This window comes from Anolis sagrei, chromosome 5, assembly GCF_037176765.1.
Source record: "Anolis sagrei isolate rAnoSag1 chromosome 5, rAnoSag1.mat, whole genome shotgun sequence".
Classification (NCBI taxonomy): Eukaryota; Metazoa; Chordata; class Lepidosauria; order Squamata; family Dactyloidae; genus Anolis; species Anolis sagrei.
The window spans coordinates 2,603,044-2,624,468 of NC_090025.1; the positions used below are offsets into that span (position 1 = coordinate 2,603,044).

At 48.1% G+C, this 21,425-nt stretch overlaps 1 protein-coding gene across 2 annotated transcripts in view; it reads right to left on the reverse strand.

The window, feature by feature from the left end:
* The window catches only part of EXOC6B (exocyst complex component 6B), a 379,788-nt gene that overhangs the window by 74,558 nt on the left and 283,805 nt on the right, over positions 1–21,425 (reverse strand). For both annotated transcript variants that reach the window (XM_067468442.1, XM_067468443.1), the window contains exon 20: positions 5,536–5,609. In XM_067468442.1, coding sequence (XP_067324543.1) covers positions 5,536–5,609 — 74 coding nt within the window. The remainder of the gene's footprint in view (positions 1–5,535; positions 5,610–21,425) is intronic.

Sequence of the window (21,425 nt, forward strand, 5' to 3'; positions counted from 1 at the left end):
AAAATGTAACTGTATCCAAAAGTCTCAGGCTCAGCTAGCTCCCCAACCAATTAGCTTCACGCATCTTATTTTGCAGTTGACACACACATACACATTTTAACTGATATCTTACATGCCCCAACAAAAACTGGCCCTTGAAGATTTGGATTTGCCAGGCAAGTGCATCTCCAGCCACTGGAAACAGGCAAAAGTGCTGGAGCTCCGCCTGTGATTGTGTTTCAGGATCAGGCTGCTTTGGATCTGGAGAGTGATGTCAATGAGTTTCAAGATGGCAATGGTTTGGCCAGTGATATTGATGCAGAGAATGACCAGGAGATCCCCTGTGCAAAGTGTAGTTTCCCATGAGAATGTCCCTGAAGGGTGTGGGGAGGATGGTGTACACCCTGAATTGCTACCAGAGAGTTCTCATGATTGGGAATGTGAAAACAGCTCGGAACCTGGCCCAGCTGCAGAAATTAATGAGCCAATAGACGGGAGGAGATTAGTCAAAACAGAAAAGCCGAACAGTGGCTTCGGCGTTCTGCCAGCCTCCGAGAGAAAAAGATAAGATATTCTCAGCTAAAGCAAAACCAATTTCTGAGCACTAGAGACATAGCTAACGAGATAAAAGTCCCAAGTACAGGATATGTAGTCAGATGAAGCATTGTTTGGAATCAAGTCAAGATCTTGTCCTTGATTCATGTTTAAGTGCCTTTTGTTTCATGGTTTTCATTCTTGGATTCTATGATTTCATATTAATGTCTTGGATTCATGTTCTCTGGTTTGTTGGATTTTCTTAGAGAAGTTTTGCCTTTGCTTTAATGGACTTTGCTGGACTTTTACTGTGCTGTCACACGCTGGGCCTATAGCAATTGGCTTTTGAACAGGATGTGCTCTTTGTGCCCAGCGGGAAGACGGGTTGCCTCAGCTGGGAGGCCCTAAGGATTTTCCTATACAAAGTCTTTAGAAGCTTGAAAATTTTAACAAGGTCCTTTATTATTGCTTAGGTCTTCAATAAATCAAACAAATACTCCCCACTCCCTCTGTTGCATTGAAAGACCGTCTGTGCAGGGTTCCATACTTTGCACTTTAACAACACAACTATTCAATGCTAAGCCTTCCTGCCAAAATGGAACTGTAGAGGAGAGTCTACTGAACAAGCTAGTACCTGCCGCATATCAGTCCTGCCATCTGTTGAGGAGTTACAAAGGTGGAGGCATTACTTTTCATTCAAACCTCATAGGAAACAGGGCAAAGGGAATCTTACAACAACAACCCCAGCAACCCTCTGTGATTTTCCTCCAATAGGGACTAAAGTACCTCAATTATTTCTCCCGACATGCTAGGATTACATGGTTGCGGATGAAATCCTAACTGTAGAGGAGAGTCTACTGAACAAGCCAGTACCTGCTGCATACCAGTCCTGCCATCTGTTGAGGAGTTACGAAGGTGGAGGCATTACTTTTCACTCAACCCTCGTATATAGGAAGCAAGTTTTCTGGACTGCGGTTCTGCTTCTTTGTTTTAACACAAAAGCACACACGTTTTCCTTCACAAAGAAATCTCTCTGTAATATTTCAAGATGTGGAATAGCAGCAGGAAACTGTGGAGATTTCAGGCTTATTTACTCATCTTCCTGACACCGCTTCCTATTTGATGGGAAACCCATTTTCTGACCTGGGGGTGAATAATGGAATCTATTCTCTCCACCTCTATACGATCTAGTGCATTAGATCCCTCTCCAGTTTCAAATCCAGCTGTAGGTCTCCCCAAACGGCTCATGGGCATGTGGCTTTCTGCCTCTTACCTCGAATTTTTGCATTTAATAATAAACTGTATTTGTCTTCCGCTTCCGTCTCCCAAAAAGGGACTCGGGTGGCTAACAAGGCATTGAAATTGCAGTGTAAACATCAACAGTCCATGAGTATAAAACAATATCACATAAGAGCTATAAACAACCACTATCAACACAAAAAATTGCACAATTTAAAAACACTTTCCATCAATGGTTAAAACTAGCTGCTTTCAATACACAACTAAAGTGACAGAGTGTCAACCTAATATAGGTCCATTTCGGCCTACTTGAGGCCAAAGCCCTGTTTAAAAATCCATCTTTTTAGGTTAGATCAGAAGGATTCGCTTTTGGGAGGGTATTCCAGAACCGGGGAGCCACTACAGAGAAGGCCCTCTCTCTCATTCCCACCAACCACACAATCGGGATCTCATGACACAACCGAAAAACTCACCCAGGACTTGTGAATGCAGGTGTTCTATCAGTGCAGTCCAGGCACAAAGGCCCGTGAAGCCACCTGGACCCTCACAAGACCTTTGCTGACCTCCTGGCCACCAACTGACTGCCCCGGACTCCCATGTGTCCCCAGCAAATCCACGATGAGCCTCCACATTTCCCCATTCCAAAGGGGCCCTTCCTTCCTTCATCTGAATAATAATCATCACCACCATCATCACCATCATCATCATCATCTGCAAGGATGCAGATGAAACAATAGATCCCATCCTCAGCTGCTGCAAGAAGATCGCGCAGACAGACACCAAGCAGAGGCACAACACCGTTGCTCAGGTGATTCATTGGAACTTGTGCCACAAACACCATCTGCCTGCGACACAGAACTGGTGGGATCACAAGCTGGAAAAAGTTACAGAGAATGAACACATCAAGCTCCTCTGGGACTTCCAAATTCAGACAGACAGAGTTCTGGAACACAACACTCCTGACCTCACAATCGTGTTAAAAAACCAAGTATGGATTGGGTTGTTGTAGGGTTTTTTTTGGGCTATATGGTCATGTTCTAGAGGCATTCTTGCCATAGATGCAGGCAAAACGTCAGGAGAGAATGCCTCTTGAACATGGCCATATAGCCCGAAAAAACCTACAACAACCCAGTAATTCTGGCCATGAAAGCCTTCGACAATGCAAGTATGGCTTGTTGATGTTGCAATCCTAGGTGACAGCAGGATTGGAGAGAAACAACTGGAAAAGCTAACACGGTATGAGGCTTTAAAGATCGAACTGCAAAGACTCTGGCACAAGCCAGTCAAGGTGGTCCCCATGGTGGTCGGCACACTGGGTGCAGTGCCTCAAGACCTTGGCCTGCACTTAAACACAATCGGCGCTGACAAAATCACCATCTGCCAGCTGCAGAAGGCCACCCTACTGGGATCTGCATGCATGATTCGCTGATACATCACACAGTCCTAGACACTTTGGAAGTGTCCAACATGGGATCCAATTCAACAACCAGAAGAGTGATCTTGTTTGCTGTGTACTAATCTTGTTATGTTTCTAATCATCATCATCATCATCATCATCATCATCCTTATTTGCGCCCTGCCACAATCTCCCCAAAGGGACTTGGGGCAAAAACACTCCAAGTGCCACATGCAGACAACAATACATAAGTATAAATACAATGACATAAGTATAATCAACAGTGCATAAACATCTCATTAATAAAATTATAAAAAATTGAAAATTATAATATTCCTAAAATGCAGTGGAACCTGCTGGCCGGTTATCTGTCATAACAATCAATCAAAGTGTGGGCCATTACTATCAATGATTCATCGGTTTGGCCATGGATTACTCAGGATCAAAGGCCTGTCTGAAGAGCAATCTAATTTCTTTAGGGAGGGTATTCCAGAGCCAGGGAGCATTTGGGATCACTATGCTTTGAGATCTCAGGTCTGCCCTGCCTCACGTTCTGGAGCAGCCAATGAATCCAATTGAAAAGGAAGGTGCCTTGGTGCAGAATGAGACAGTTGGGATGGGAGGCAGAATGGATCAGTCCCAAAGACTTTTGCAGAGATGCCCACTGCAAAAGCAAGCCAGGGCCCGCCTTGGGAACCAAGGGCACGGCATCCTCATGGCAGTGGAGACAAAGTGTGGTGCCTTTGGTGGACAAAGACCGCTCTGGTGGGAAAGGGCATCAGTCAGCGCGCCTTGCCTCATTCATGCCCTCCGTCCCGCCCCATCCATCTCCGGCGCCAAGAATTGAATGACAGGAGATGGGTCTCATTATCCCCACAAACACACACATATCCTCCTCGCAGATTGGCGCCCCACTGCCCAATTCCCTCCAAAGCAAAGGGCCGGGTGGACTGTCACAAAAAATTAATGTGTGGGTTTAATATGATGTGTGGGAATGAATGGAAGGATGGAAGGATGTATGGAGCTTATAATTTTGGAAACACCAGTAAAAGACCCAGCCCTGCAATAAAACTACCTGCTTTCTGGACTGTGATTAAAACCTGCTAATATGAGCTGAAAAGTAAACTCTGATAACAATTGGGACAGTGATAACATAAATGTTTACAATGTTAAGAAGGAAAACACAATCAAGAAGATCAACATCTGGCTAGGAAACCGAGATGGAGCCAGGATAGAGGACGTCTATCATTAATTTACAACTTTGAGATGACATCAGCAGAATATTCCTATAAAAGACTCAGTCTAATAATGCTCAAAGTGTGGCAGACCTGAGGAGTCTGTTCCACCCGCTATGCTCTGCTCCATGGGAAGGAGAGAGGTGGTGTACCTATGGAGAGTGGCAGATTTGCAAAGGAGCTGTCTGGTCACTTTGGGGCTTCTTTCTCAAGAGAAGAGTAAGAAGTGCGCTTTTGGAGTCTTGGATTTTGTGCAGGGAGTCAAGTTCTGCTGTATGGAAAACACAGATCTGGTCCTTGGCTTTGTGCTTAGGGAAAGAAGTTATGGCGTTATGGAAGTTTTAGAACTGTGCGTTGGCACGCTGTAGGAAAGAAAGCAAGTTCTGGCCTAAGAGGTGCTTCTCCAAGGAGGGAGAAAAGGATATGCTCATATTTGGGTGCATGAGAATGCGCGTACATGTGGTGTGAATGTTGAGTGAAAATTTAATCCCGTTTGTTGTTTGTAATTGTTAATCCAATACATTTGCACAGAATCTGTCTGTCTGTATGTCCAATGTCATTCTTTGTCTAAATGTTTTTCTGTAACTTGATCTACTCTCTCACACTGGAAATTGCAATAAAAAGAACCTATGCTTCAAAGTTATTGAAAAGTCATTCATGACAGACAACGGCCTCCTTCTTGCCCAAGGGAACTGGCCAAAGCCCAGGGACACCCGGCTCCCCTCCGCCAGCAGGAAGGGGGTCTCACGGTGGGCGGAGCCTTTTGTCACCTCCTTGATGAAGAGATGCTTTGGAATTGGCTGTGAGAACGACCCCAACGCAGGCCCATCTCGGGCCCCTTCCTTCCACTCTGCGGAATGCAAATCCCTTCGACATAAAGCCGCCCCAGAGAGAGCCGCCTCCGGACCCCTTCCCGCAAAGCCCGAATGACCTCCCCGCCATAATGGCCCAAGCCAGCCTTGGCGCCACCCTCGACCTGGGGCCACCAAGGTCGGCACTACCTCTCCCAAGGGAAAGGGTCAGAATGGTGATGCCCACCAACCCAAGGATGAGGGGAGCGGTGCCCCCATCCCACCCCTCCTCCTCGAGACCCGACGGTCCCCATCCACACATCGCCAAAGGAGCGCAGAAAACACCAAGACAAAGACGTACTTGTCTCAAGTCGATGAAGGCCAACTGCAGCGTGTCCCCTTGGAACCCGGGCACCGGCCCGGATCTGGCAAACTCTGTGGGAAAGAAGAGAAGATGAAAAGCGCCTTTAACGCACCATGGACAGGGAGATTGGCAGACGGATGACAGCGGAGACAACGGAGGCCGGGGGAGAGGAGGGCCACGCTTCTAAGGAGTCAGGTCGGGCCCCCTCCCCGCCTTTTGTTCGCCCTTCAAAATTTGTGTCATCAAAACACCATTAATCCTCCCGACCTGACAGCGAGGAAACTGTACTAATTCGACCTGAAATTGATTCCCATGAGCCTCGCCGGGCTCCGGGGTGTGTGTTTTGTGAATGGACACACAATTTGCAAAGAAAAGAAGAGGGGGGGGGGTAAGGGAAAGTGGGGGGTCAGCAGGGAAAAAAAACACGTTTCCCTCCCAACACAATAACATCTTCAGTGGTGGAACTCCTTTCAGTTCCGAAAGCTATTTCTATTTGGGGGCACTCAAGGAATTTTCTAATTTCATGCCTGTCAACATGATCCATGCACATTTGTCAAAAATTAAATAAACCAAGGGGCTCCCTTAATTATACTCAATCGGCATAACTCCTCAAAGTGCGGCAATATCACTGCAGAGGGGCCAGAAGATGGGAAGGAGAAACACAACCAACACCCAGAATAGCAGTTGGTCTTGAAGGCATCCATTGGAGTAACATCCAACGGAGAGGAGCATCGAGGGTGAGGTGGACATTCCCTCTTCCGTGCCCAGGGCTCAATCCATGTGGAGCCTAAATGTTTAGCATCACATACAGAACAGGAAGTCTGGCTCCTGAGATGGTCTGGGCCATCTTTTTAGGCTAGATCAGAAGGATTCACTTTTGGAAAGGTATTCCAGAACCGGGGAGCCACTACAGAGAAGGCCCTGTGTCTCGTTCCCACCAACCACACAATCGGGATCTCATGACACAACCAAAAACCTCACCCAGGACCTGTCAATGAAGGGGTTCTATCAGTGCAGTCCTAGCACAAAGGCCCGTGAAGCCACCTGAACCCTCACAATACCTTTGCTGACCTCCTGGCCACCAAATGACTGCCCCGGACTCCATGTGTCCCTAGGAAATACACGATGAGCCTCCACATTTCCCCATTCCAAAGGGGCCCTTCCTTTCTGCCTCTGAATAATAATAATCATCATCATCATCATCATCATCATCTGCAGGGATGCAGATGAAACAATAGATCCCATCCTCAGCTGCTGCAAAAAGATCACACAGACAGACTCCAAGCAGAGGCACAACACCGTTGCTCAGATGATTCACTGGAACTTGTGCCACAAACACCATCTGCCTGTGACAAAGGACTGGTGGGATCACAAGCTGAAAAACGTTACAGAAAAGGAACACGCCAAACTCCTCTGGGACTGACGACTTCCTTGTTGTTTGGTGGGTTGAACGTGGACCTCAGTGTCATGCCTCACCTTCCCCAGATGACCAGAAGCACTGCTTTCAAAGACAAGCCTGGCTGGGAAACTCAAATCCCCTTCCCTAACCCTAACCCCTAAACCCTAACCCTTCTCCTAACTGCCTGGCAACTTTCCTCTTGGTTGGTGATGTTTCCCAGGATGCCCCAAGAAGACACACAAGGTCCAAGTATTGCCCCACTTCAGCTGGCTTCACAGCATTGCATTCTTGCATCCTCTAGAAATGCACTAAAACTCCTCAGAGGAACTACTGCTCTACTGTTGCCTCAAATTCAAGTAAGGGATTTCCGGTCCTTCTGCTCCTTCCCTGGAGCCAAGGGATGCAAGTGTTTGGGGTTGCGACTGCCTTGCTTATGATGGTTTACAGAAAGGTCAATAATAGAGGAGAGATCAATTCTTAAGGCTTTCTGTCTGGAAAAGAGGCCACAGACTCGTTTTTGGGTTGTCCCTATCAATGGATGTGTCATAAAAGCCAGCCCCACCGGACAGCAGGGCGAGACCTTGCCTGTGTCGCTTCCCCGCTCATGGTGAACATGGGCCCCTCTTCCCTTGCTAATCCCAAACCCCTTTTCAGTATTCACAGTGGAGCTCAGTGTGGATTTGGGTAGACATTTCACTTAGTTTTGTAACGGCCAGTGTTTCGAAATCCATTCCGGTTTCCAGAGTGCACCCGAATACGCTGGACGCAATGTCCAGATGACTTAATTAGCTGCTTGGAAACCTAAGAGAGACAATCCGCCTCCTGCTGAGCCATGGCCTGGATGCTCAGTCTTTAGTGCTCTGACCCAAACCCTTCTCACCTTCGGAATCTGGCCCCCACCAGCAATCATGTCCCCCGCCTTCATTGCCATGGCTGCCTAATCAAACCAGCTCTTTGGGTCTTGGAAGAGGTCCCAAGACATACAAGACCCTCTTCCAAGACATACAAGACAAGGTGGAAGGAGCCAGGCACATGGCCTCTGGTGAAGACAAGATGGAGGGTAGAATGTCTTCTTCCAACGCCTCAAGGGCTCTTCCAAAGAAGACAGGGGCAGGCTTGGTCTCTGATGCCCCAGAGGAGAGGACCAAGTCTAAGGGCTTGAAGGTACCAGGAGGTGGCTTTTGACTGAATGGTAGAAGGAACTTCTTGATGGCATACATGGTTTGCCAATGGAACCAAACACATGGAGGTCCTGGGGTCTTCTTCTCTGGATGTCTTCAAAAAATGGCTGGATGGCTACCTGCTAGAGATGTTTAGCTGGAGATCCTACACTTGTCATCAGTCACTGTAGGATTCTGGGACTGCCTTGCCCCATTGCTGTGGACCAGAGGAGGTGGGGGCTGGCTTGCTGTCACTTGGCATGGCTCCTGCTCTGAGATTGGCTGTCGGCCATAGCTAGGTAAGAATCCTTCCTGGACAGGTTATGGTGGTTTTGCCTGATCAACTGGTGCAACTTGGCTTCACTCCCAAGTCCTGTTGACCTGGTCATGCTGCCTTTCCTCCTGGGACTCTTTGCTTGCCTGGGTCAAAGCAGAAGGCAACAGACGGCACAGGGAGTGCCCTGGCAAAGCCACAGCAGGTCAGGTTCTGAGCCAAGGCCAAGTTGCCATCTCCACTTTTGACCATGCTGCTTGGGAGAAAGCCCAACAACATTCAGAAGCCCACAAGCACCTCACTCTAGGTGCCAGAACATCTCCAAGGAAGGAGAAGGCCTCTTTGTCGGGCCTGTGACTCAACCTCCCTCCTCAATCCAGAGGAGTCATCCTACAATCTATTGATTCCAAGAGTGCGACTGGCACAAACATCTGGCAGCCCTTGTCCCTTCTTGCTCCTCAGTTGACCCACCTGAGTGTAGTTTTTCCTTTCACCATTCAGAAGACACTCTGTGCCATCTCCACTTTTGACCATGCTGCTTGGGAGAAAGCTCAACAACATTCAGAAGCCCACAAGCACCTCACTCTAGGTGTCAGCACATCTCCAAGGAAGGAGAAGGCCTCTTTGTCAGGCCTGTGCCTCAACCTCCCTTCTCAATCCATAGGAGTCATCCTACAATCTATTGATTCCAGTGCAACTGGCACAAACATCTGGTGGCCTTTGTCCCTTCTTGCTCCTCAGTTGACTCACTTGAGTGTAGCCTTTCCTTCCACCATTCAGAAGACACTCTGTGGCTGCTAAGGCTGGCTTACCATCCCTATGTTAAGAAGTTTTTAGAAGTTCTTAGTAAGAAACCCACAGAGCGACGTTATCAGGGTGTTTCACTCTCCGCCATCTTCCATATTCCTCCATCTCTGTGTTGGCCTCCACAGCCTCTCAGCCTCACTAATAGTCTAGATAGGGCTGGGATTAGGTCTTGGGTCTGAGTCTTGTCCTCCCGAGTCCAACCTTCTGTGTCTTTCCGCATCATGGGATGGCTTCCCAGTGTCTGTGCAGGGTGTTCCATCGCCCCCAAAACTCAAATGTATCAAAAGAGCTTTAAGTTAAAGCAGGTCTGTATTTTTGATCCTGCCTTTGGTCGCAGCCACCAGCAGGACGTGGCCCCTGAGAACCCATCTTGTTGTCGTTTATTCGTTCAGTCACTTCTGACTCTTCATGACTTCCTGGATCAGCCCAGGCCAGAGCTCCCTCTCGGCTGTGGCTACCCCCAGTTCCTTCCAGGTCAAGCCAGTCCCTTCAAGGATGCCATCCATCCATCTTGCCCTTGGTCAGCCCCTCTTCCTTTTTCCTTTCATTTTCCCAGCTTCGTCTTCTCCAAGGTCTCCTGTCTTCACATGATGTGGCCAAAGGACTTCATCTTTGCCTCTCGTCTCCTTCTCTCCAGTGAGCAGCCATGCTTTCTTTCCTGGAGGATGGACTAGTTGGATCTTCTCACGGTCCAAGGCACTCTCAGCATTTTCCTCCAGCACCACAGTTCAAAAGTGTCTCTCTTCCTTCACTCAGCCTTCCTTATGGTCCAGCACTCGCATCCATAGCTTACTACGGGGAATACCATTGCTTTAACTATGTGGATCTTCATTGCCCGTGTGATGTCTCTACTCTTCACTATCTTATTGAGATTGGTCCTTGCTCTCCTCCCAAGAAGGAAACGTCTTCTGAGGATCCATCTTAGATATTCCAAGATGTTCATTGTCTTGGGATGCCTCATCAAGACAAACCTGTTCCACCTTCCGATGCCACAGGCCAATGGGAAGCACATCCATAGCTTACTACGGGGAATGCCATTGCTTTGACTATGTGGATCTTCATTGCCCGTGTGATGTCTTTACTTTTCACTATCTTATTGAGATTGGTCCTTGCTCTCCTCCCAAGAAGGAAACGTCTTCTGAGAACCCATCTTAGATATTCCAAGATGTTCATTGTCTTGGAATGCCTCATCAAGACAAACCTGTTCCACCTTCCGATGCCACAGACCAATGGGAAGCACATCCATACCTTACTACAAGGAATGCCATTGCTTTGACTATGTGGATCTTCATTGCCCGTGTGATGTCTCTACTTTTCACTATCTTATTGAGATTGGTCCTTGCTCTCCTCCCAAGAAGGAAACGTCTTCTGAGAACCCATCTTAGATATTCCAAGATGTTCATTGTCTTGGGATACCTCATCAAGACAAACCTGTTCCACCTTCCGATGCCACAGGCCAATGGGAAGCACATCCATAGCTTACTACGGGGAATACCATTGCTTTGACTATGTGGATCTTCATTGCCCGTGTGATGTCTCTACTCTTCACTATCTTATTGAGATTGGTCCTTGCTCTCCTCCCAAGAAGGAAACGTCTTCTGAGGATCCATCTTAGATATTCCAAGATGTTCATTGTCTTGGGATGCCTCATCAAGACAAACCTGTTCTACCTCCCGATGCCACAGGCCAATGGGAAGCACATCCATAGCTTACTACGGGGAATACCATTGCTTTGACTATGTGGATCTTCATTGCCCGTGTGATGTCTCTACTCTTCACTATCTTATTGAGATTGGTCCTTGCTCTCCTCCCAAGAAGGAAACGTCTTCTGAGGATCCATCTTAGATATTCCAAGATGTTCATTGTCTTGGGATGCCTCATCAAGACAAACCTGTTCTACCTCCCGATGCCACAGGCCAATGGGAAGCACATCCATAGCTTACTACGGGGAATACCATTGCTTTGACTATGTGGATCTTCATTGCCCGTGTGATGTCTCTACTCTTCACTATCTTATCGAGATTGGTCCTTGCTCTCCTCCCAAGAAGGAAACGTCTTTTGAGAACCCATCTTAGATATTCCAAGATGTTCATTGCCTTGGGCTGCCTCATCAAAACAAACCTGTTCCACCTCCCAATGTCAAAGGTCATATGCCGAATGTGGACGGACAGACTATGGACCAGAGCAGGAGAGAGGCGCAAGGGCTTCTCTCTCATGCCAGCCGCTGCAAAGCCTGGATGGGCACTGCCAGTTCTTCCCATCCTCTGCCAGGGCCCGGTACAATTAGCCGGCCCAGAGGCCCAGCGCGGCATTGCCTGGGAAACCACCCAATCCTTTTCCCCGTCACTGTGGCAAGACAGGGCCAGCCACCTACAGCATGGCCCCTTGAGCGGAAAATCGCCGGAGAATGGAGCCGCTCCGGGTACAAAGCCCTCGGGCAAGCTGAGGCCGGGAGGGCTGGTGTTCGGGCCAAAGAAGTAATGTCTCCGCAAGGCCGACAGGCAGGGGCCACCCACTCGGGGCGGGTTACGGAGGGACTCTCGCCCCTTTCCCAAAGCAGTCTCCCAAAGGCAAGGAATGGAACCCGCTAAGCCCTTCACAAAGGGCAAAAAATGCGGGGAAAGAGGGTTCAATGGAACAGAAGGCACAGAAAGACCCACATGGGCCGATTATGCGCCATGGGCACTTTCCCTTTCACCGGCTTTGAAGCAGAAACAAGACATATCCAGAGAGAGAGAGAAAGAGAAGGAGCCCTGTGTGCTTCCTGCTGAAAAGGAGGGCACCGGGAGGGGGACCCATGGCAAATCCCAATTCTTCTCGGTGTCTAGAGGGCACCCGGCCTCTGCCAGGGAGGAAGGGCACCCAACATGGGATGCGGGGGGCTCAGGATTCACGGGGGAAAGGCTTCTCTCTCGGCCCATACAGCCCCTACCCCATTTCATATTGAGGAATGACAAACCGGTGGAGTTGTACAAACCGGTGGAGTTGTACAAGGTCCCACAGAAGTTCTCCTGCCCCAGAGACATGGGCCCTGATGTTTTGGAGAGAGAGAGAGGTGGGTTTATTCAAGCCCAGTCCTGTGCTATGAGGCAGCTCCTGGATATCCCATTCATTTCCCAAGAGTATACGTTGATAAAGGAACTCAGAGGAGTGGTGACCTCCACCCTAAGGTTCTTCTGGACACCATCTACAACAGACCTGGGCAAACCTTGGCCCTCCAGGTGTTTTGAACTTCAACTCTCACACTTCCTAACAGCTAGTAGGAGCTGAAGTCCAAAACACTTGGAGGGCCAAAGTTTGCCCAGGCCTGATTGACAAGCTTCACCTACAACCAAATGGAGCCAGTGAGTAGGCTGACCCCTGTGCCCAAAGAGGAAGAATTCAGCCTCAGTGGGAAGTGGGGTGGGTTTTCCAAGTGAAGGACAGGCTGGCAGGCCAGCAGACCCGGCTATTGCTACAGGTGGGGCACAATGGGACCCTGCAGCCACCCCATGTCAGCTTCCCAACTTCCTTCTTCCTTGCTGTTATGTGGCTTCATAGAATTCTCGAGCTTCATAGAATTCTCGAGTCCAACCCCATTCTGCCAAGAAGCAGGAAAATTGCATTCAAAGTACTGCATTCAAGTCAACCCTAATCCACAGTGACTCTCTCCTAGGGTTTCTTCAGGAAGAACCGCTCTCCTTCAAGCCTCTGGGGCAGGAGAACTTCAGGAACGGTTCTTCCTGAAGAAACCCTAGGAGAGAGTCACTGTGGATTAGGGTTGACTTGAATGCAGTACTTTGAATGCAATTTTCCTGCTTCTTGGCAGAATGGGGTTGGACTCGAGAATTCTATGAAGCTCGAGAATTCTATGAAGCCACATAACAGCAAGGAAGAAGGAAGTTGGGAAGCTGACATCTCTCTCTCTCTCCAAAACATCAGGGCCCATGTTCTCTCTGTGGGACCCTGGGGTTTCCACAGCTTTGTCGGGATTCCAGTGCTGCTCTCCCAGAGCCCTATGCCAACTACACCACCCTGGCTAATAGGCTAATATGGGGGTTTCTTGGCAAGACTTCATTGGTCTTTGCCTCCCTCCGAGGGTGACTTGCCTAACATCACATACTGGGTTTCCAAAGATGAGCGGAGATTCAAAACTTGGTCTCCAGAGTCACTGTCCAAAGGTCAAATCACAACATTATGCTGTCCCTTCTCTTTTTGAGCCACTCTAAAGCCAGCCAAGGGCCATACAGCACCAGATCCCTTCTGGTCTTGAAAGCTAAGCATGGCTATCCCTAACCCGGGGAAGGATGGGAGGCCACCAATTAATCCCATGTGCTGTAGGATCCATTTCAGAGGAAGGAATTGGCAATACCACCTCTGAGTCCTCCTGGCCCAAGAAAATCAACGCGATGCTATCCATGTTCTATTCTGCCTTGGTCAGAACACACCTGGAATCACACTGTGTCCCATTTTGTGCACCACAACTGAAGGGAGATGTTGACTCTAAGCTGGAATGTGTCCAGAGAAAGAGGGCGACTCCAAGGATCAAGGGTCTGGGGAACAAGCCCTATGAGGAGCAGCTTCAGAAGCTGGGCATGTTGAGCCTGCAGAAGAGAAGGCTGAGAGGAGACAGGATGAGGGCCATGGATCAAGAGTTGAGGGGAATACGTCATCGGGAGGAGGGAGCAGGCTTCCTTTCTGCTGCCCTAGAGACTAGGACGCAATGACTTCAAACTATGGGAAAGGAAGGAGATTCCACCTGAACAAGAGGAAGAACTTCCTAACTGTGTGAGAGAGCTGTTGAGCAGTGGAACTCTCTGCCCCGGAGTGTGGTGGAGGCTCCTTCTTTGGAAGCTTTGAAGCAGAGGCTGGATGGCCATCTGTTGAGGGTGCTTTGAATGCGATTTTCCTGCTTCTTGGCTGTTGGTTTGATTTTACAATTGAGCATGCATTTGTGCAGTCACTATACTTGTTGCTGAAAGCTAACACTCTAATATTCCAAACATTTGATTGCCCATCATATAGTTGCATGCTGAGATATCAGAGAGAGATGGTTGACACGGACTATGTGGTATCTCTCACGTAGGCTCCTGCTTTGAAGTAGGAAAGGTATAAATAGGACCCCTGGTCTTCTATCTCTTCTCTTCCTCTTTTCCGCTCTTCGTTCCCTCCTGCATGCTACGGTGGCCTATTTGTACCTCAGGCCAAATGTAGTTCCCTGGATCTATTTTGGATTACACGGAACCCAAGATTTCACCTGTATGTTCTCCTTCATACAAGATTTCTTGTGAGTAAACTGGTGTTCTTACATGGATTTGGGGAGGCTGTGTTGTTTCTGAATCAGCAGACTGACCTAAAGGTTTTAAAGACCTTTTGCCTGCGTTATTCACTCTGGCTTTTTTCTTCATGCTTTCAGAAACCCTGTCAGCTTTTGTAGCACTCTGTTAATGCAATGTCATTGCATATTCAGGCATTGTTATTTATTCGTTCAGTCGCTTCTGACTCTTGGTGACTTCATGGACCATCCCACGCCAGAACTCCGACCTGTCAGTCATGACCACCCCCAGCTCCTGCATCATCTTGACAGCATCATCTTTCAAGATTTTGAACAGGTCAGCTGGAATCCCGTCGTCTCCTGCTGCCTTGTTGTTAGCAATGCTTCTTAAGGCCCCTTCAACCTCACTCCTCAGGGTGTCTGGTTCTAATTGACTCACCACACCATTAAAACTATCCTCGATATTATTATCCTTCTTATACTGATCTTCTGTATAGTATCACCACCTTCTCTTGATCTCTTCAGCTTCTGTATACAGATTCCTTAGGAGAGAGGCAAGGTGACTTGGCATCCCCATACCACCAAGAACTTGCCACAATTCAGGCATTTTTTTGCCGTGATGTGGCGGCAAAAAAACCAATGGTATTTTGGCCTGCATCAATAGGAGCATAGTGTCTAGATCCAGGGAAGTCATGCTCCCCATGCTCTATTCTGCTTTGGTTAGACTACACCTGGAATATTGTGTCCAATTCTGGGCACCACAATTCAAGAGAGGTATTGACTCTAAGCTGGAATGTGTCCAGAGGAGGGCGACTCAAATGATCAAGGGTCTGGAGAACAAGCCCTATGAGGAGTGGCTTAAGGAGCTGGGCATGTTTAGCCTGAAGAAGAGAAGGCTGAGAGGGGATATGATAGCCATGTATAAATATGTGAGAGGAAGCCACAGGGAGGAGGGAGCAAGCTTGTTTTCTGCTTCCCTGGAGACTAGGATGCAATGGAGCAATGGCTTCAAACTACAAGAGAGGAGATTCCATCTGAACATGAGGAAGAACTTCCTGACTGTGAGAGCCGTTCAGCAGTGGCCCCGGAGTGTGGTGGAGGCTCCTTCTTTGGAAGCTTTTAAGCAGAGGCTGGATGGCCATCTGTCAGGGGTGATTTGAATGCAATATTCCTGCTTCTTGGCAGGGGGTTGGACTGGATGGCCCAGGAGGTCTCTTCCAACTCTTTGATTCTATAATTCTATGATTAGCATTATAAAAAACTAACACTGGCAGAATGGGGTTGGACTGGATGGCTCACCAGGTCTCTTCCAACTCTGGGATTCTAGGATTCTTGAAGGCGCATCCACACACAGCCAGCCTGGAGAGGCACATCCATGCACACCACAGAGCAAACGAGCAAGCCTTGCCTGCTGGGCTGCCGCCCTGCTTTGCTTTGCCTTGAGGCGAGGGATGAGGCGGCTCATTATGTCTTCTCTTCCAAAAACGAAACCTTGCCTCCGCTTTGCATCTGAACCAGACACTTTCCCTTAAAGGCAGGAGATCATAAATCGGGAGGTCACGGAGGGAGAGAAGGAATGCTTGCTGCTGCCCAGAGGCTTCCCACAGGCCGTTCTTTCTTACTACCGTTTTCCCCCTCTGAGTAAACACGGGGGTGTTTCTCCTAAAGAGAAAATCCTGTGCTAAAGCAAATACGAGGGCGGCCAAAGACAATTTCGCTGGCCTAAATTTACCTGAAACCACGTGCCAGAAATTGGATGAACTTGTCCCAACTCCGGCCAGTTCCAAGTCAGCTCACAACAAGCCTTCTTTGCCGCAACGGGCTCCTTGTAATCTCCTTTCAGTTGGAACCCAGAGCCGTGCGGGGTTTGACCGCCTTCCCGAAGCCTCTTTCCTTGGCCTGCCTTCCTTCCTTTCTTAGTCCCAGTCCGGCTCAGCCTTTGTCGGACGGTAACAACTTCATCGGCTTTGTTTTGCCGAAACTCAACCCAAGTGTTGCGAGAGGCCTCCGATCGGAGCGTGCCGCCTGATATGCTTTGGTTGCGGAATCAATATCCAAATCGCTGGTTTGGAAAGCGTTTCCCAAACACCCACGCCAAAAACTGGATTCGGGAAAGCCTTGTTTTGAAACGCACTTCCCTGTTGCCGTTTGACGGCTTAGTTTTTTTCTTTTCAAGGAAGAAATCCCAGAATTTCTGGCAAACGCATGGATACGACAACTGTGGTCCTGAATTGCTATCTTCACTAACGCTGACTGCTAGAAAAACAGACAAGACTTCTGCAATGCTCACCTGGATGCACACATACAGAGCTTGGAAAAGTTACCGTATCTAAACTACAGCTTAAGCCAGGCCTGGGCAAACTTGGGCCCTCCGGGTGTTTTGGACTTCAACTCCCACAATTCCTAGCAGCCTACCGGCTGCTAGGAATTGTGGGAGTTGAAGTCCAAAACACCCGGAGGGCCCAAGTTTGCCCAGGCCTGGCTTAAGGTATCTCCCAACTACTGCAACCATTCTAAGATACGAGGGTTGAATGAAAAGTAATGCCTCCACCTTCGTTACTTGGGGCTTGGATGGCAATATTTTTAACTAGCCGTCCCCTGCCACGCATTGCCGTGGCCCACATGGGGATTCTGTGTGGGAGGTTTGGCCCAATTCTATCGTTGGTGGGGTTCAGAATGCTCTGTGATTGTAGGTGAACTATAAATCACAGCAATTACAACTCCCAAATGTCAAGATTCCATTTCCCCCAAACTCCACATTGGCCATATTGAGTATTCGTGTAGAGTTTAGTCCAGATCCATCACTGTTGACTGCTCCTTCTGTGTCCTCAGTGCCTATCGATTCCCAGGCACAAGATCATGAGGGATCTGACCTTGAAAGTAATGAGGATCTGCGTAGGGAGGACCGTTTGCAATTAAGGTTGAGCCGCAGCACCCGGCTTGCAAACAAACAGGAACTTCGGGGGCAACGTAATGCTTTCATGCTAGCAGAGCATATTTAATTATCTGTTTGAAGGCAACTCTTTGTCAGAGTAACTTCGCTCACACCCTGTGGACTTCCTTGAAATCTCCTCGGCTTTCAGGGGAAAGCCGTCAGCTCTTTGGGACTTTGCTTTTGGATCTTCGTTCCTGGGACTTTGTCATGATGCCATGGATTCTGGTTTGACCAATGATTGTGGATTATATTCATGTTATATGCTTTTGGACCTTGGAAGCTTCGCCTTGCATTTAAGATCTGTTTTGACTTTTGAACTTCAGCAACCATATTTCTAGGTTTTGATTTTACCTTTCTTCAATAAACTACAAAACCTTCAGCCCTGGTGTGTTGTGTTCATAGAATCATAGAATCAAAGAGACCTCATGGGCCATCCAGTCCAACCCCCTGCTAAGAAGCAGGAATATTGCATTCAAATCACCTCTGACAGATGGCCATCCAGCCTCTGTTGAAAAGCTTCCAAAGAAGGAGCCTCCACCACACTCCGGGGCAGAGAGTTCCACTGCTGAACGGCTCTCACAGTCAGGAAGTTCTTCCTCATGTTCAGATGGAATCTCCTCTCTTGTAGTTTGAAGCCATTGTTCCGCGTCCTAGTCTCCAAGGAAGCAGAAAACAAGCTTGCTCCCTCCTCCTCCCTGTGGCTTCCTCTCACATATTTATACATGGCTATCATATCTCCTCTCAGCCTTCTCTTCTTCAGGCTAAACATGCCCAGTTCCCTAAGCCGCTCCTCATAGGGCTTGTTCTCCAGACCCTTGATCATTTCAGTCGCCCTCCTCTGGACACATTCCAGCTTGTCAATATCTCTCTTGAATTGTGGTGCCCAGAATTGGACACAATATTCCAGATGTGGTCTAACCAAAGCAGAATAGAGCATGGGGAGCATGACTTCCCTAGATCTAAACACTAGGCTCCTCTTGACGCAGGCCAAAATCCCAAATCACAGCAATTACAACTCCCAAATGTCAAGATTCCATTTTCCCCAAACTCCACATTGGCCATATTGAGTATTCGTGTAGAGTTAGGTCCCGATCCATCACTGTTTGACTCCACAGTGATCTCTGGATGTAGGTGAACTACAACTCCAAAACCAAAGGACACTGCCCACCAAACCCTTCCGGTATTTTCTGTTGGTCATTGGAGAGCTGTGTGCCAAGTTTGGTTCAATTCCATCGTTGGTGGGGTTCAGAATGCTTTGTGATTGTAGGTGAACTATAAATCCCAGCAACTACAACTCACAAATGACAAAATCCATTTTTTTGAGTGAAGGACATACATTGGGTTGTTAGGTGTCTTGTGTCCAAATTTGGTGGCAATTCAGTGGTTTTTGAGTTCTGATAATCCCACAAACGAACATTACATTTTTATTTATATAGATAAATCAAATGCAAAAATAATCCTTAGAATGTGCTCTTTAGCTACTACTATTCACTTTTCCACATAATCACCAGACAATCGGATACGTTTCTGCCAACAATGAACAAGTTTTCTGAAGCCATCATGGAAGAAGTCTGTACACTTTCATTTCAGGCGTCAGCATCCTGGGTCCCCATCGTGCACAGATCTTCCAATAGCCAAGCAAAGCAATAATGTGACCCACTCCTTCTCCTTCTCCTTCTCCTTCTCCTCCTCCTCCTCCTTCTGCTTAGGCAATCCCTCGTTGGCCGAGTAGGATAGTCTTCCAAGATCAGTGTTCTGGTGGGTCCATAGGTGACTGTGGAGCACTCTTCTTGACCTGCATCTTCTCCCATAGTGAGGGCATCAGTTACGAGGTGGAAGGCGGTCCCAGTCGGGGTTGGCTTGACTCGCCTTCCTCTTGGCATGTTTCTCTCTTTCACCCTCCATTCGTGCCTTTTCAAATTCTGCAGCACTAATGGTCACAGCTGACCTCCAGCAGGAACGGTCAAGGGCCAGGGCTTCCCAGTTCTCAGTGTCTATGCCAGAGTTTTTAAGGTTGGCCTTGAGCCCATCTCTTTCCCTGTCCACAAACATTCCGTTTTCCGTTCTTGAGTTCGGAGTAGAGCAACTGCTTTGGGAGACGGTGGTCAAGCATCCGGACAACGTGGCTGGTCCAGCGGAGTTGATGGCAGAGGACCATTGCTTCAGTGCTGGTGGTCTTTGCCTCTTCTTCCACTCTGACAATTGTCCACTAGTCTTCCCAAGAGATTTGCAGGATTTTCCGGAGGCAGCGCTGATGGAATCATTCTAGGTGTTGCATGTGACATCTGTAGACAGTCCACGTCTCGCAGGCGTATAGCAGATTGGGAGGACAATAGCTTTATAAACAAGCACCTTGGTATCCCTACGGATGTCCTGGTCCCCACGTGACCCACACTTTCTTGTGAAATGCCGATTATGCTTGAAATTTCTCTCTGAGTGATACGACGATTGTCCTGAATCAATCTCAACCTTTTGCTTGTGAAACTCGGTGGTTGCTGTCACAGGACGTCCAACTCTTTGTTTGTCACACAACCCATATGTTCCCACCTCAACATCTTTAAACTTACTTGTCCAACAACGCACAGTCCTCACATCAACACAATATCACCATAAACAGTTGGCATTCCCTGAGGAATCTCCTTTGGGGTGACACCTTCTGCTGTCAAGAATTCAATGACTGCATGTTGCTTAAGTCACATTGATCTACTGCCTGTGCAGGGTTCCATACTTTGCACTTTAACAACACAACCGTTCAATGTTAAGGCTTCCTGCGAAAATGGAACTGTAGAGGAGAGTCTACTGAACAAGCCAGTACCTGCCGCATATCAGTACTGCCATCTGTTGAGGAGTTACAAAGGTCTGTTCAATGCTAAGGCTTCCTCCCAAAGTGGAACTGTAGAGGGGAGTCTACTGAACAAGCCAGTACCTGCCGCATACCAGTACTGCCATCTGTTGAGGAGTTACGAAGGTCCGTTCAATGCTAAGGCTTCCTGCCAAAGTGGAACTGTAGAGGAGAGCCTACTGAACAAGCCAGTACCAGCTGCATACCAGTACTGCCAACTGTTGAGGAGTTACAAAGGTCCATTTAATGCTAAGGCTTCCCGCCAATGTGGAACTGTAGAGGAGAGTCTTTTGAACAAGCCAGTACCTGCCGCATACCAGTACTGCCATCAGTTGAGGAGTTACGAAGGTGGAGGCATTACTTTTCATTCAACCCTCATAGAGAGATCTTAGATGATGCAGTCCAAAAACAAATTACATCCAACTTACAAATGACTCATCGTTAAGAGACAATAGGAAATTAGAGAAATCTGGCCCTTGGAAGGAAAGCAAATCCACTTCTGGAAGAGTTATTTGTTCCTGGGTTATAAATGTCATTTCCTAATTGATTCTATCATAAAAACATGGAACAATTTTGTGAAATTGCAAAACCTTTTGCAAAACATCCTGCAACACATTTTGCTATAGTCTTTCATTGAATATCTCATAGAGTCTCAACCAATTAACCAATTTGCTATTTAACTGTGCAGCAGAAGGCATTGCATTTTGTTCTGCAATGTACGTACAATGACAATACAGTTACTGGGTTGTTGTGGGTTTTCCGGGCTGTCTGGCCATGTTCTAGAAGCATTCTCTCCTGACATTTCGTCTGCATTTGTGGCAAGCATCCTCAGTTGTGGGGTCTATATTGAAACCTATTCCACCTCCCGACGCTTTAGGCCAATGGGAGCCTTTCTTTGGACTGCATCTGTTCTACGCTGAATGAGGATGGACAGACTATGGACCAGAGCAGGAGAGAGGTGCAAGGGCTTCTCTCGCAAGCCAGTCGCTGCACAGACTGGATGGGCACTGCCAGTTCCTTCCATCCTCTGCCAGGGCCCGGTACAATGAGACAGCCCAGAGGCCCAGCGCAGCATTGTCTGGGAAACCACCGAATCATAGAACCATAGAATCAAAGAGTTGGAAGAGACCTCCTGGGCCATCCAGTCCAACCCCATTCTGCCAAGAAGCAGGAATATTGCATTCAAATCACCCCTGACGGATGGCCATCCAGCCTC